The 14,875-nt window shown below is 39.3% G+C and overlaps 1 protein-coding gene across 4 annotated transcripts in view; it reads left to right on the forward strand.

Annotated features, from left to right (window-relative positions):
• Positions 1-14,875, forward strand: part of LOC106085133 (clathrin heavy chain) — a 33,103-nt gene that overhangs the window by 16,754 nt on the left and 1,474 nt on the right. For 3 of the 4 annotated variants that reach the window (XM_013249182.2, XM_059366388.1, XM_013249183.2), the window contains exons 3-8: positions 1,671-1,878; positions 1,963-2,298; positions 2,508-6,473; positions 6,554-6,720; positions 8,928-9,014; positions 9,085-9,311. In XM_013249182.2, the coding sequence (XP_013104636.2) occupies positions 1,671-1,878; positions 1,963-2,298; positions 2,508-6,473; positions 6,554-6,720; positions 8,928-9,014; positions 9,085-9,311 (4,991 nt within the window). Of the gene's footprint in view, positions 1-1,670; positions 1,879-1,962; positions 2,299-2,507; positions 6,474-6,553; positions 6,721-8,927; positions 9,015-9,084; positions 10,332-14,875 lie in introns of those variants that run through there. The other variant, XM_013249185.2, reaches the window with a different exon arrangement.

A 14,875-nucleotide genomic window follows, 5' to 3' on the forward strand; every position in this document is an offset into this window, starting at 1 on the left:
TGGCACAAACATTGGCTATCTATCTTTGCGTTTACAAGACCTTCATAAATTTTAAACAAAAAAATATTGGTGTTAATTTAAACCCTGGTAAAAATTGGATAACCATCAACAACTTGTGTCCTTTTCCCAATTGTTATGATATTTGTCAATAGTTTCCCTTATATTAAATATATTTTCATACCCTCCACCATAGGATGGGGATATACTAATTTCGTCATTCTGTTTGTAACTCCTCGAAATATACGTATAAGACCCCATAAAGGATATATATTCTTGACCGTCATGACATTTTAAGTCAATTTAGCCATATCCGTCCGTCCGCCCGTCCGTCTGTCTTTCGAGAGCACGCTAACTTTCGAAGGAGTAAAGCCGCTTGAAATTTTGCACATATATTTCTTATTAGTGTAGGTCAGTTGGGATTGTAAATGGGCCACATCGGTCCATGTTTTGATATAGCTGCCATATAAACCAATCTTGGATCTTGAATTCTTAAGCCACTAGAGGCGCAATTCTTATTCGATTTGGCGTAATTATTGCATGAGGTGTTTTGTTATGACTTCCAACAATTGTGCTAAATATGGTTGAAATCGGTCGATAACCTGATATAGCTGCCATATAAACCGGTCTCGGACCTTGACTTCTTGAGCCACTAGAGGCGCAATTCTTATTCGATTTGGCGTAATTATTGCATGAGGTGTTTTGTTATGACTTCCAACAATTGTGCTAAATATGGTTGAAATCGGTCGATAACCTGATATAGCTGCCATATAAACCGGTCTCGGACCTTGACTTCTTGAGCCACTAGAGGGTGCAGTTCTTATCCGAATTGGTTGAAATTTTGCATGAGATGTTTTTCTATGACTTCCAACAACCGTGCTGAGTATGGTTGAAATCGGTCCATAACCTGATATAGCTGCCATATAAACCGATCTCGGATTTTGACTTCTTGAGCCACTAGAGGGCACAATTCTTATCCGATTCGGCTGAAATTTTGCACGAGGTGTTTTGCTATGACTTCCAACAACTGTGCTGAGTATGGTTAAAATCGGTCCATAACCTGATATAGCTGCCATATAAACCGTTTTCCGGTTTTGACTTCTTGAGCCACTAGAGGGCACAGCTCTTCTAATGACTGTGCCAAATATGTTTCAATTCGGTCTATAACCTGATATAGCTGCCATTTAAAACAATCTGGGATATTGACTTCTTGAGCCTCTAGAGGGCGTTACTATTGTCCGATTTGGACGAAATTTATTACAACGGCTTCTCGCATGACATTCAACATACGTGTCAAATATGGTCCAAATCGGTCCATAGCCTGATGTAGCTCCCTTATAAACCAATCTCTCTATATTACTTCTTGAGACCATAAAGGGCACAATTCTTACTTGAATTGGCTGAAATTTTACACAATGACTTCTACTATAGTCTCCAACATTTGGGTTCAGACCGGACCATAACTTGACTCCAATATTATTTTCTTTTATCCTTTGTTTTTCTAAAAAGAGATATCAGGAAAAGATCTCGACAAATGCATGGTGGAGGGTATATAAGATTCGACCCGGCCGAACTTGGCACGCTTTTACTTGTTTTATATCATTTCATTATAGTATTATGTCGTGTTACATCAACTAATTGTTTCTTTCCGTTTTCAAATTTGTTTCTTGCAGCTCACAAATGTCGGTATTAATATCAATTCGATATCGTTCAGCACTCTCACCATGGAGTCGGACAAATTCATTTGTGTGCGTGAAAAGGTCAATGATACCGCACAAGTGGTCATTATCGATATGAATGACACCAACAATCCGACTAGACGTCCAATTTCAGCCGATTCGGCCATCATGAATCCAGCTAGCAAAGTCATTGCACTTAAAGGTATGCCACTTGTTTGCAATTTCCACCATTTCCTTATTAAATCGCCATTTCATATTTTCTTTTCCAACTTTTCTTCTAATGCAGCGCAAAAAACTTTGCAAATATTCAACATCGAAATGAAATCAAAAATGAAGGCCCATACCATGACCGAAGACGTGGTCTTTTGGAAGTGGATATCCTTGAATACATTGGCCTTGGTCACCGAGACGTCTGTTTATCATTGGTCCATGGAGGGTGATTCGACTCCACATAAAATGTTCGATAGACATTCCTCCCTAAATGGTTGTCAAATCATCAATTATCGTTGCAACCCTAATCAGCAGTGGCTTTTGTTGGTTGGCATTTCGGCGTTGCCAAATCGTGTGGCTGGTGCCATGCAATTGTATTCGGTTGAGCGTAAAGTATCACAGGCTATTGAAGGTGAGTAGTGAGTGCTTCGAGAAGGATTCACATTCGTATGCTAAGCTTAGTGTCAGAGAGAATGATAGACTTTTACTAAATTTATACAATTTTCGGCAGTGTAAATAAATAAACCCAAGGAACAAAATTCACTAACATTCATTTAATCCAATTCCATTTTTTGTCGTTACTTTCCAAAAAAAAAATTATACCAACTTATCTATATTTAGGTCATGCCGCCGCTTTTGCTTCGTTCAAAATGGAGGGCAATAAGGAGCCTTCAACTTTGTTCTGTTTTGCCGTGCGCACTGCTACCGGTGGCAAATTGCACATCATTGAAGTGGGTTCTCCGCCAACTGGTAATCAACCGTTTGTTAAGAAATCGGTGGATGTCTTCTTTCCACCCGAGGCACAGAGTGATTTTCCGGTAGCAATGCAGGTTTCCTCTAAATATGATACCATCTATTTGATCACCAAATATGGTTATATTCATCTTTATGACATGGAGACTGGCACCTGCATTTACATGAATCGCATATCGGCCGATACAATTTTCGTTACTGCACCACATGAGTCAAGCGGTGGCATTATTGGTGTCAATCGTAAGGGTCAAGTTTTGTCCGTAACTGTGGATGAGGAGCAGATAATACCCTACATCAATACGGTATTGCAGAATCCTGATTTGGCTTTACGCATGGCAGTGCGCAATAATCTGTCGGGTGCTGAAGAGCTTTTTGTGCGTAAATTCAATAAACTTTTTACCGCCGGCCAATATGCCGAGGCTGCTAAAGTGGCCGCTTTGGCCCCCAAGGGTATTTTGAGAACGCCACAGACCATACAACGTTTCCAACAGGTTCAAACACCTGCCGGTTCGACCACACCACCATTGTTGCAGTACTTTGGTATTTTGCTGGATCAGGGAAAGCTGAACAAATACGAATCGCTGGAATTATGCCGCCCAGTATTGTTGCAAGGCAAGAAACAGCTTTGCGAGAAATGGCTTAAGGAGGAGAAGTTGGAATGCAGCGAGGAGTTGGGTGATTTGGTCAAGACATCTGATCTCACATTGGCCTTGTCCATCTATCTGAGGGCCAATGTTCCCAACAAAGTTATACAGTGCTTTGCCGAGACTGGTCAATTCCAGAAAATAGTATTATATGCCAAGAAGGTGAACTATACCCCCGATTACATATTCCTTTTGCGTTCGGTTATGCGCACCAATCCCGAACAAGGTTCTGGTTTCGCTTCAATGTTGGTGGCCGAGGAGGAGCACTTGGCTGACATCAATCAAATTGTGGACATTTTCATGGAACACTCTATGGTGCAACAGTGCACTGCATTCCTCTTGGATGCTCTCAAACACAACCGTCCCAACGAAGGTGCCCTACAGACCAGACTCTTGGAAATGAATTTGATTTCAGCTCCTCAAGTGGCCGATGCCATTTTGGGCAACGCCATGTTCACCCATTACGATCGTGCGCACATCGCCCAATTGTGTGAAAAGGCCGGTTTGTTGCAACGTGCTTTGGAGCATTACACCGATTTGTATGACATCAAGCGTGCCGTGGTCCATACACATCTTTTGAATGCCGATTGGCTGGTGGGCTTCTTTGGCACTCTATCTGTAGAGGATTCCCTGGAGTGTCTAAAGGCCATGTTGACTGCTAATATAAGACAAAATCTACAAATTTGTGTTCAAATTGCTACCAAATATCATGAACAATTGACCACCAAAGCTTTGATTGACTTGTTTGAAAGCTTTAAGTCCTACGAGGGTTTGTTCTATTTCCTTGGTTCTATTGTTAATTATTCGCAAGATCCCGAGGTGCACTTCAAATACATACAGGCTGCCTGCAAGACCAACCAGATCAAGGAAGTAGAGAGAATCTGTCGCGAATCGAATTGCTACAATGCGGAGCGTGTAAAGAACTTCTTAAAGGAGGCCAAGTTGACCGATCAATTGCCCTTGATTATTGTCTGCGATCGCTTTGACTTTGTCCATGATCTGGTGTTGTATCTTTATCGCAACAATTTACAGAAATACATTGAGATTTATGTGCAAAAGGTGAATCCCTCACGTTTACCCGTTGTCGTTGGCGGCCTCTTGGATGTTGACTGCTCGGAGGATATCATTAAGAATTTGATTTTGGTCGTTAAGGGTCAATTCTCAACCGATGAATTGGTAGAAGAAGTTGAGAAGCGTAATCGCTTGAAATTGTTGTTGCCCTGGTTGGAATCTCGTGTCCATGAGGGTTGCATCGAGCCCGCTACCCACAATGCTTTGGCCAAGATCTACATTGATTCGAACAACAACCCTGAGCGTTTCTTAAAGGAGAACCAGTACTACGATAGCCGAGTTGTCGGTCGCTACTGCGAGAAGCGCGATCCCCACTTGGCTTGTGTGGCCTATGAACGTGGCCAATGTGACCGCGAATTGATAGCCGTGTGCAATGAGAACTCTTTGTTCAAGAGCGAAGCTCGTTATTTGGTACGTAGACGAGATGCAGAATTGTGGGCTGAAGTATTGGCCGAATCCAATCCTTACAAACGTCAACTTATCGATCAAGTAGTGCAAACTGCTCTTTCGGAAACTCAAGATCCTGAAGACATCTCCGTCACCGTAAAGGCTTTCATGACAGCCGATTTACCCAACGAACTAATTGAGTTGTTGGAGAAGATCATTTTGGACTCTTCAGTATTCTCTGATCATCGCAATTTGCAAAACCTCTTGATCTTGACTGCCATCAAGGCCGATCGCACCCGTGTCATGGACTACATCAATCGTTTGGACAACTATGATGCTCCCGATATAGCCAACATTGCTATCTCGAATAAATTGTACGAGGAGGCCTTTGCCATTTTCAAGAAATTCGATGTGAATACTTCTGCCATTCAGGTTTTGATTGAACAGGTCAATAATCTGGAAAGGGCCTACGAATTTGCCGAAAGATGCAACGAGCCCGCCGTGTGGTCACAATTGGCCAAGGCTCAACTGGACAAGGGATTGGTGAAAGAAGCCATTGACTCCTACATTAAGGCCGATGACCCAAGCGCCTACATGGATGTTGTTTCAGTAGCCTCCCAATCTGATTCCTGGGAAGATTTGGTGCGCTATTTGCAAATGGCCCGCAAGAAGGCCCGCGAGTCATACATTGAAAGTGAATTGATTTATGCTTATGCCCGCACTGGTCGTCTAGCCGATTTGGAAGAATTCATCTCGGGTCCCAATCATGCCGACATTCAGAAGATCGGTGACAGATGTTTCAACGATGGCATGTACGATGCCGCCAAATTGTTGTACAACAATGTCAGCAACTTTGCCCGCTTGGCCATCACCCTGGTGTATCTGAAGGAGTTCCAGGGAGCTGTCGACTCTGCCCGCAAAGCCAACTCCACGCGCACTTGGAAAGAGGTCTGTTTCGCCTGTGTCGATGCCGAGGAATTCCGTCTGGCACAAATGTGCGGTCTCCACATTGTGGTGCATGCCGATGAGCTGGAAGACTTGATCAACTACTACCAGGATCGTGGTTATTTCGAAGAATTAATCGCTTTACTCGAATCTGCTTTGGGTTTGGAACGCGCTCACATGGGTATGTTCACCGAATTGGCTATACTGTATTCCAAATTCAAGCCATCGAAAATGCGCGAACATTTGGAATTGTTCTGGTCACGTGTCAATATCCCCAAGGTTTTGAGAGCAGCCGAATCGGCTCACCTTTGGTCCGAGTTGGTATTCCTTTATGATAAATACGAGGAGTACGATAACGCTGTATTGGCTATGATGGCTCATCCCACCGAAGCCTGGCGTGAAGGTCACTTCAAAGATATTATCACAAAGGTTGCCAACATTGAATTGTACTATAAGGCAATTCAATTCTATTTGGATTACAAACCACTCCTACTCAATGATATCTTGTTGGTATTGGCACCTCGCATGGATCACACCCGGGCCGTTTCATTCTTTGGCAAAACCGGTCACTTGGCCTTGGTGAAACCCTATCTACGCTCTGTACAATCGCTTAACAATAAGGCCATTAATGAGGCTTTGAATGGTCTACTAATCGAAGAGGAAGATTATCAAGGCTTGCGCAATTCCATCGATGGTTTTGATAACTTCGATACAATTGCATTGGCCCAGAAATTGGAGAAACATGAATTAACTGAATTTAGACGCATTGCTGCTTATCTCTACAAAGGTGAGTGAAAATATGTGAGAATTTAGATGTTATTGAACTTTGAAAAATAACTATCTCTGTTTTTTTTGTGTATCCGCCAGGCAACAACCGCTGGAAACAATCAGTTGAATTATGTAAAAAGGATCGTTTGTACAAGGACGCTATGGAATATGCCGCCGAATCTGGTAAACAAGAGATTGCCGAAGAACTGCTGGCTTGGTTCCTCGAACGTAATGCATTCGATTGTTTTGCCGCCTGTTTATTCCAAGTAAGTGAGGGTGCGGTGGGAGGTTGTTTCGTTATAATTTTGGAAATTTGTATGGAATAGGAAAATAGTGAAAGTATTTCACAGAAAGATGTCGTCTAAATGAAGATTGGGATTATTAATAAAAAATATGAGGTGGAGTGGGGTTTGTCAAACCACTCGAAATCTATTTCTCCTACAAAATTTTCTAAAAAATAAAATGTTGGCAAAATTATATATAAAAACAAAATGTTGACAAAATATTCTAAATTTTTTTTCAAAATTTTGTTTAGTAACAAAATGTCGACAAAATTTTCTAAAAAAATTAAATTTTGACAAAATTTTTTAAAAAGAAAAATTTTTGACAAAATTTTTTATAAAATTAAAATTTTGAAAAAATTTTCTATAGAAAAAAATTTTTACATTTTTTATAGAAATAAAATTTTTACAAAATTTTCTATAGAAATAAAATTTTGACCAAAATTTTTATAGAAATAAAATTTTGACAAAATTTTCTGTAGAAATAAAATTTTTTATAAAAACAAAATTTTGCAAAAAATTTTCTATAGAAAAAAATTTTTACATTTTTTATAGAAATACAATTTTTACAAAATTTTCTATAGAAATAAAATTTTGACAAAAAATTTTATAGAAATAAAATTTTAAAAAAATTTTCTGTAGAAATAAAATTTTGACAAAATTTTCTATAAAAATAAAATTTTGACAAAATTTCTATAAAAATATTTTTATCAAAATATTTTATTATATATTAAATTTTGGCAAAATGTTATATAAAAATAAAATTTTAGTAAAATTTTATGGAAAAAATAATAGCTCCCATATAAACCAATCTTCGGATTTGACTTCTTGAGCCCGTACAAGTCGCAATTTTAGTCCGATTTGACTGTAATTTTGCATGTAGTGTTCTTTTATGACTTTCAACAACCGTGTTTAGTACGGTACAAATCAGTCTATAACCTGATATAGCATGTAGTCTTCTTTTATGACTTCCAACAACTGTGTTTAGTACGGTCCAAATCGGCCTATAGCCTGATATAGCACATATAAACCGATCTCCCGATTTTTGTCAGATTTGTCTGAAATTTTGCATATGGTGTACCGTTTTGACATCCAAGAATTGTGGCAAGTAAGGTCCGAATCGGTCTATAATCTGATATAGCTGCCATATAAACCGATCTTCCAATTTGACTTCTTAAACCATTATAAGGCGCAATGTTTGTCCGATTTGGCTGAAATTTTGCTGTTAGGACTTCCAACAAAAGTTTCAAGTACGGTTCAAATTGGTCTATAACCTGATATAGCTCCCATATAAACCGATATCACAATTTGACTTCTTAAGCCATTATAAATCACAAATTTTGTCCGATTTGACTGAAATTTTGCACGTAGCGTTCTGTTACTACTTCCAACAACTGCACCAAATACGGTCCGAATCGGTCTATAACCTGATATAGCTCCCATGTAAACCGGTTGTTCTCGATCATCGTTGTTCGGTTCCTAGAAGCTTTAATTTTTGTTGGTTTGACAAAAGCTTGGTATGTAGAATAAAATTATGCCCTTTAACTAAATTTATTTTGTATAAATTTCCGCAGAATCCAAGGTGGTGGATTCCCAAGATTCGGCCCGGCCGAACTTAGCACGCTTATACTTGTTTTTATATGAGAAAATAAACAGTTTGCAAATGATTTGTGTGACCAGTTCATCTATTAAAAATGACAGCGAGATGTTTTCCTATGAATCGAGTACATCGAGTAATTTATCGTACTCCCAAGCTCTGAATGATGGTTGCTTTTCAAAATTGTCGACTCAACAGCAACATGTTCGTTTTAGTCTATCTTCAATGTCTTGCACTTCAGTAGTCTTGAAAAACAACATTATGTGGGTTCAGCGTTCACGAGTTCAGCAAATGTACATATGGTGCAATGCACACACATTTTGTTCTCTTTGAGGTGTTTGAGTCCACCAACAATAGCCGGTTGTGATTCTTCAGCCAAATATAACGCAATCACGCTTAGACTTCGTCAAATATAACTTTCTTTTTAAACAAACTAAGAAACTAATGCTTTTGGTGGCTTGTAAACAATATAATGAGCTGTCAGTAGAACAAATATCATATAGCTGTAATATCTAGTTTTACAATTTTAAACACCCCTTTGTGCTATAAATGTGCTATGTATTAATATGTTTTTATTTTCAATCTTTATTTTTAGTGTTACGATTTGTTGAGACCCGATGTTATCATGGAATTAGCATGGAAACACGATATTTCCGACTTTGCCATGCCTTACATGATTCAAGTAAGTTTTTTTTTTAGCTTTCAGTGTCTATACCTTTCACATAACTCTTTATCTGTGTTTTCATTTGCAGGTTGTGCGTGAATACTGCGCCAAAGTGGATAAACTCGAACAAAACGAAGCGCGACGAGAAAAAGAAGACGAAACAGTTGAACATAAAAACATCATTACCATGGAACCTCAATTGATGATTACAGCTGGTCCTGCAATGGGTATGCCACCACAGTATGCTCAAAATTATGCGGCTGCTGGACAGGCGCCAGGCTATGCGCCCAACATGGCTTACCCTGGCTATGGAATGTAGGCTTCTTTGTCATACGTTACTATGTGTAAAAAGAACTACGAATTAATCTAACAAACATAAACATAAAAAACATAAAATCATAACTGATAACTAAAAACAAAAAGATTCCATGTTTAATATATTATTACATATTATAATTTTTCTTTTTCTTAAAAAAACCAAACTATGATAAGTTCAATTCCCTAAAAAAAACAAAAGTAACAAAAACACAAAAACTTTAGCAAACATTTATGCAACACATAAGAACCATGATAACCATCACCCAACACCAATCCTCTTCCTATGGAACAACAACAGCAAAAAACAAAACAACAACATTCAAAACGTTTAGAGATTTGCGAATTGCATCTTGTTCTTCTTTTGGCGATATACGCATATGCATATAGGCAATTAATACATATGTTTTCTTTACGACTAAATCCTATAAATATTTATTTGATGACTACAAAATGATCGATGTTGTTATATTTATGCCCCATTATACATACATATATATAAAAAAATACATATATGTATATTGGTTTTCTCTTTGTTTGCCTTTAGATACATAAATTGATTAATTTTTTAGTTTATCTTTGTTTCAACCCCCTTCATAAGTTAATTTTGCTGTTCTATTTTTAATCTTCCCTATGTTTTCCAACCTTTCTCCCTCTCGTTTTATTTGTATTTATGTTTAAAACGCATAAAATTATTTGAAACTTATATAAATATTATAATTTTATCTATAAATGTCGCATAATATGGTCGTCATCGTATTGCAAAAACAACAATAACAAGAAAAAAATAAATATTTAATCTAGAGAGAAACAAAAATGAACCTAGAATGAGAGAATATACATTTATATTATATATTATTATTTTTTTTTTCATATTTTATTATTCTCTTTCTCTTTATTAAGTTTAATTAATTAATTAAAATAAACAATTTAATAGTAATGCCGCTCCATCAACAACAACAACAACAAAAACAAGTTACAACAAAAAATATACGCTCTATTATATATAATCGAACGAAACTACACGGAATTTTTCTTTTCTTTTATCAATAGGTAATTCATTTTGCAGTATGCTCTACTGCCTCAAGGTTCTTAATTTTGATATATAGCTGAACCGGGCCCGCTACGCTGCAACTTCTTGGGACAAAACATTCCTTTGAATATTCATTTTCGACAATTAAAGAGTTTTTTTTAGCGAAATGCCATGCTACGAAAATAGTATATCGCTTGCCTTTATCTGAATCCCATATGAACTTTATTGCAAATTTTGCCCATGAACATTCCACTGAGGAACCGGGGGCAAACTTCTCACATATCAATGAGTGCAGTCCGATTTAAGTTTAAGCTCAATGATAGGGAGTCTCCTTTTTATATCCGAGTCCGAACGGTGTGCCGTAGTGCGACACCTCTTTGGAGAGAAGTTTTACATGGCATAGTACCTCACAAATGTTGCCAGCATTAGGAGGAGAAAACCACCGCTGAAAATTTTTTTTCTGATGTTCACAGCAGGATTCGAACCCAGGCGGACATGCTAACCTCTGCGCTACGGTGGCCTCTTTATTGGTCAACGAATTTAAGTTTGGATGAAAGGTGTACTCCATTCTTAGAATACTTTATTTCAGTCCGATATTCTCATGATGTCTGATTAAGGGGTGTGTTCGGGGGTGAGGTCGTCCCCCAGACACTTGGCCTTGAAAAAATATCAGCATCGTGCTCTTATCACAAATGCCATTTATTTAAACCCCATATTTCCATTGGTTTAAGGGGAGTTTACAGGATGAGGCGTCCCCCAAACACATGGCCTCAAAATTTGTTATCAAATTCGTTTTCTAATCTCAAATACCATTCATTTGAGCCACATATTGGCATGGACGAAAAATGTTTACCCTTTGGGGGGTGTTTTGGGGAAGATGTGATGCCCTAAATACATGGTTCTATATTTGGATATCAAATTAGTATTCTACTCCCAAATACCTTTTATTGCGATGCCAAATAAAAAATTGCTGCTTCTGGGGTATTTTGTGAAAGGGGTAGGCCCCCAGAAAATTGGTCCCGAAAGTGGGTATCAATTCTTGCTCTACCCGCCAATATCTTTCATTTAAGCCCCACATTGACATGGTCGATAAATATGCCTGATTTAGGAGTGTTTTGGGCAGTGGGGTGGTCTTCCAAACACTAAGCACTGAAAAAATATCAGCAACATGCTCTATTCTCATATATGTATCTCCATATTGCCATTGGCCTCAAAATTGGATATTGAATTCGTTTCCTATTTAAGGGTTTTTATGGTGGTAGGAAGTCCCCTAGACAGTTGGTCCCGAATGTTGATATCAGATTCATGGTCTACTCCCAAATACCTTTCATTTGAGCCCCATTTTTCCATAGTCGACTAACATTACCGGGGGTGTATTGGGGGATGGGCGTCCACTCAGTGACTTGGATTTGAAAATATTGGGTTGCCCAAAAAGTAATTGCGGATTTTTCATATAGTCGGCGTTGACAAGTTTTTGTAATTGCATTCTTTCTTCTGTCAGTTGTCAGCTGTTACTTTTAGCTTGCTTTAGAAAAAAAGTGTAAAAAAAGTATATTTCATTCTAAGTTTTATTAAAAATGCATTTACTTTCTTTTAAAAAATCCGCAATTACTTTTTGGGCAACCCAATATATATCAGATTCGTGTTCTACTCTAAAATACCTCTTATTTGAGCCTCATATTGCAATTGTTAGCAAATACATCCTATTTGGGTGGTGTTATGGGGATGGCCCCATAGACACTTTTCCCGAATATTGATATCAGATTCGTGCTTTACTTCCAAAGACCTTTAATTTGAGCCCCATATTGCAATTGTCGTAAATTTGTCTTCTTTGGACGAATGTTCTCGGGGATGGCCGGCCCCCCAAATACTTGGTCCCACATCTGGATATCAGATTCGTATTCTACACTCAAATACCTTTTATTTAAGCCCCATATTGCCACGGTCAGTAAATAGTTCCTGTTTTGGGGAAGAAAATTGGTCCCACATTTGGATATCAGATTCATATTTTACTTGCAAATACCTTTCATTTCAGTCCCATATTGCCATGGTCGGTAAATAAGTCCTGTTTGGGGAAGGGACGGATCCGCAGAAACTTGGTCCCACAAATGGATATCAGATTCGTATTCTACTCGCAAATACCTTTCATTTGAGTCCCATATTGCCATGGTCGGTAAATATGTCCGATTTAGGGTTGTTTTGGTACAACGATTGGATATCAGTTACGTTTCTAATCCTAAATACCTTTCATTTGAGTCCAACATTGTCGTGATTAGTGTATACATATATTTGGAAGGTTTTAGGGTGACATTACACCTGTACAGATTTCGCGGCATTATCCATGGAGTGGGTAATTGTTTGCCACTGCCCCATTATATCATCGGAACAAGAAGTGCTTTCATCAAGCAGTTGGGTCAGTCGAGTGGAGTATACCGCTGCCATCTGTTGTGTTTGCTGCTTTTCAATGTAAAGCTTCCGTGCAGTGTGAGATCGTACTTTACTCGAAATGTTCAAATGGGTGCGAACCTTTGCTGCAACAAGGTAATGATCCGAATCTGTATTCATCATCTTACACGCTGGATGAATGCCTTCCATCTATCCCAACGTGATCAATTTGGTTCCTCGTGCTTTGATCGGGTGACAGCCATGTAGCTTTGTAAATATGTTTATGTTGAAATCTGGTGCTACTAACTACCGTGTTTTTTGCCGCGGGGAATTTTATCATCCTCAACCCATTACTAAACGTTATCTCGTGGAGGCTAAACTTTCCGACTGTTGGATCAAAAATGTCTTGCTTCCCTATCTTCGCATTAAAATCTCCCAGAACGATTTTAATATCATGGGCGGGGCAGCGGTCATATTCTCTCTCTAGTCCGCTAGTAGAGGCGATAAAGTTTTTACTCATTATCATCCTCGCAATTGCCGAGCAGTGACAAAAGATGATCGTTAGGGACGTTAAAGATCTGACGTTGCAATGACCTTTCAGCAGCCCAAGGACATGCTTCATTAGCCCCAAGATAAGTCCTGTTCCACGAAATACTCGACCACTGGGTCTTGGCGACAGTCTATGCCTCATTCGCGCGGTCACCATAGAAAGCGTACACCCTACACAAAAACTAGCACAGAAATGTAATCGTAGTAGGATTACATTCCTGCCAGCTCGTCGATCTCCTCTTTTCCCGCCACCTCTTGATGGCCCGGGACCCAAAAGGGCCTGAGAGTCTTTCCCATGGCCCGGAGAAGCTCATTGCAGCTTTACAGATACCGTTGCAAGAGCATTCAGCGCCATCCACGTATATCGTGACAGTCCGATCATATAGCCGCTTCCGCATCAAGAAGCCTCTATAAAATACCCTGGTTCCAAAGAACTCAATAAAAACTCCTGCCCCAGTGGCCCCATCCAAACCAGACTCAGTCATCTTTGTAAGCAACGACCTAACCAATCTAATTCGCCAATAGAGGGGCATCCTCATTCCCACCAAAGCGCAATCACCACCTATGATCCACCCACACAACTTCCTTCGACATGAATTACGCGGTTAACAGACCGACCCTTCGTGTATGCATGGTGATAGCCACGTATCAGCTTAAGTTCGAGACGAACCCCAATATGCGTGACACGTAGTCTCTACGGGTTCTTCAAAACGAAGGATTAGAGAATGATTGGCAAGGTTCTTCACTCCCTCAGACTGAGGACGTCGTCGTTGTCACACATCCAATATCCAGGTTATGTTGGAACACTCCCCCTTGCTCCACAAACTAGAACGACCTTCACTCTCGCCTCGAAACACCTGAGTCACAATCTTCATAAAAGAGCCCTCCATCAGTGATGCGTTGATATCTCGGCCTTTCAGCATTGATAATGTCATCTTTGTAACCAACGACCTAACCAATCTAATTCGCCAATAGAGAGATATCCTCATTCCCACTAAAGCGCAAGCACCACTTATGGTCCACCCCCAAATTCCTTCGACATGAATTACGCTGTTAACCGACCGACCCTTCGTGTAAGCATGGTGATAACCGCGAATCATTTTAAGTACGAGACGGACCCCAATATACGTGTCACGTAGTCTCCCGGGGTCTTCAAGACGAAGGATTAGAGAATGATTGGCCTGTATCGTTTGGACAGGGAGTGGGTCGGTTTCTTCGACTTCGGGATAAAGACTACCCGAAGTCGAAAAAAGTCCCGGTAGAAATTTGCAGGTTCTCTATTGCGTTGCCCAAAAAGTAATTGCGGATTTTTTATATAGTCGGCGTTGACAAATTTTTTCACAGCTTGTGACTCTGTAATTGCATTCTTTCTTCTGTCAGTTATCAGCTGCTACTTTTAGCAGCTGATTAAAGTTCATTCTAAGTTTTATTAAAAATGCATTTACTTTCTTTTAAAAAATCCGCAATTACTTTTTGGGCAACCCAATATTTTCGAACTGTCAAAATTTGCTCTCTCTCGCGCTCTCTTCTGCTGGCAAATAAAGTACGCGAACGACTTCCAGTAAAGTTGTGCAAATTTGCACCAATTTTGGTGTGC

This window comes from Stomoxys calcitrans, chromosome 4 (assembly GCF_963082655.1).
Source record: "Stomoxys calcitrans chromosome 4, idStoCalc2.1, whole genome shotgun sequence".
In the NCBI taxonomy this organism is placed as follows: Eukaryota; Metazoa; Arthropoda; class Insecta; order Diptera; family Muscidae; genus Stomoxys; species Stomoxys calcitrans.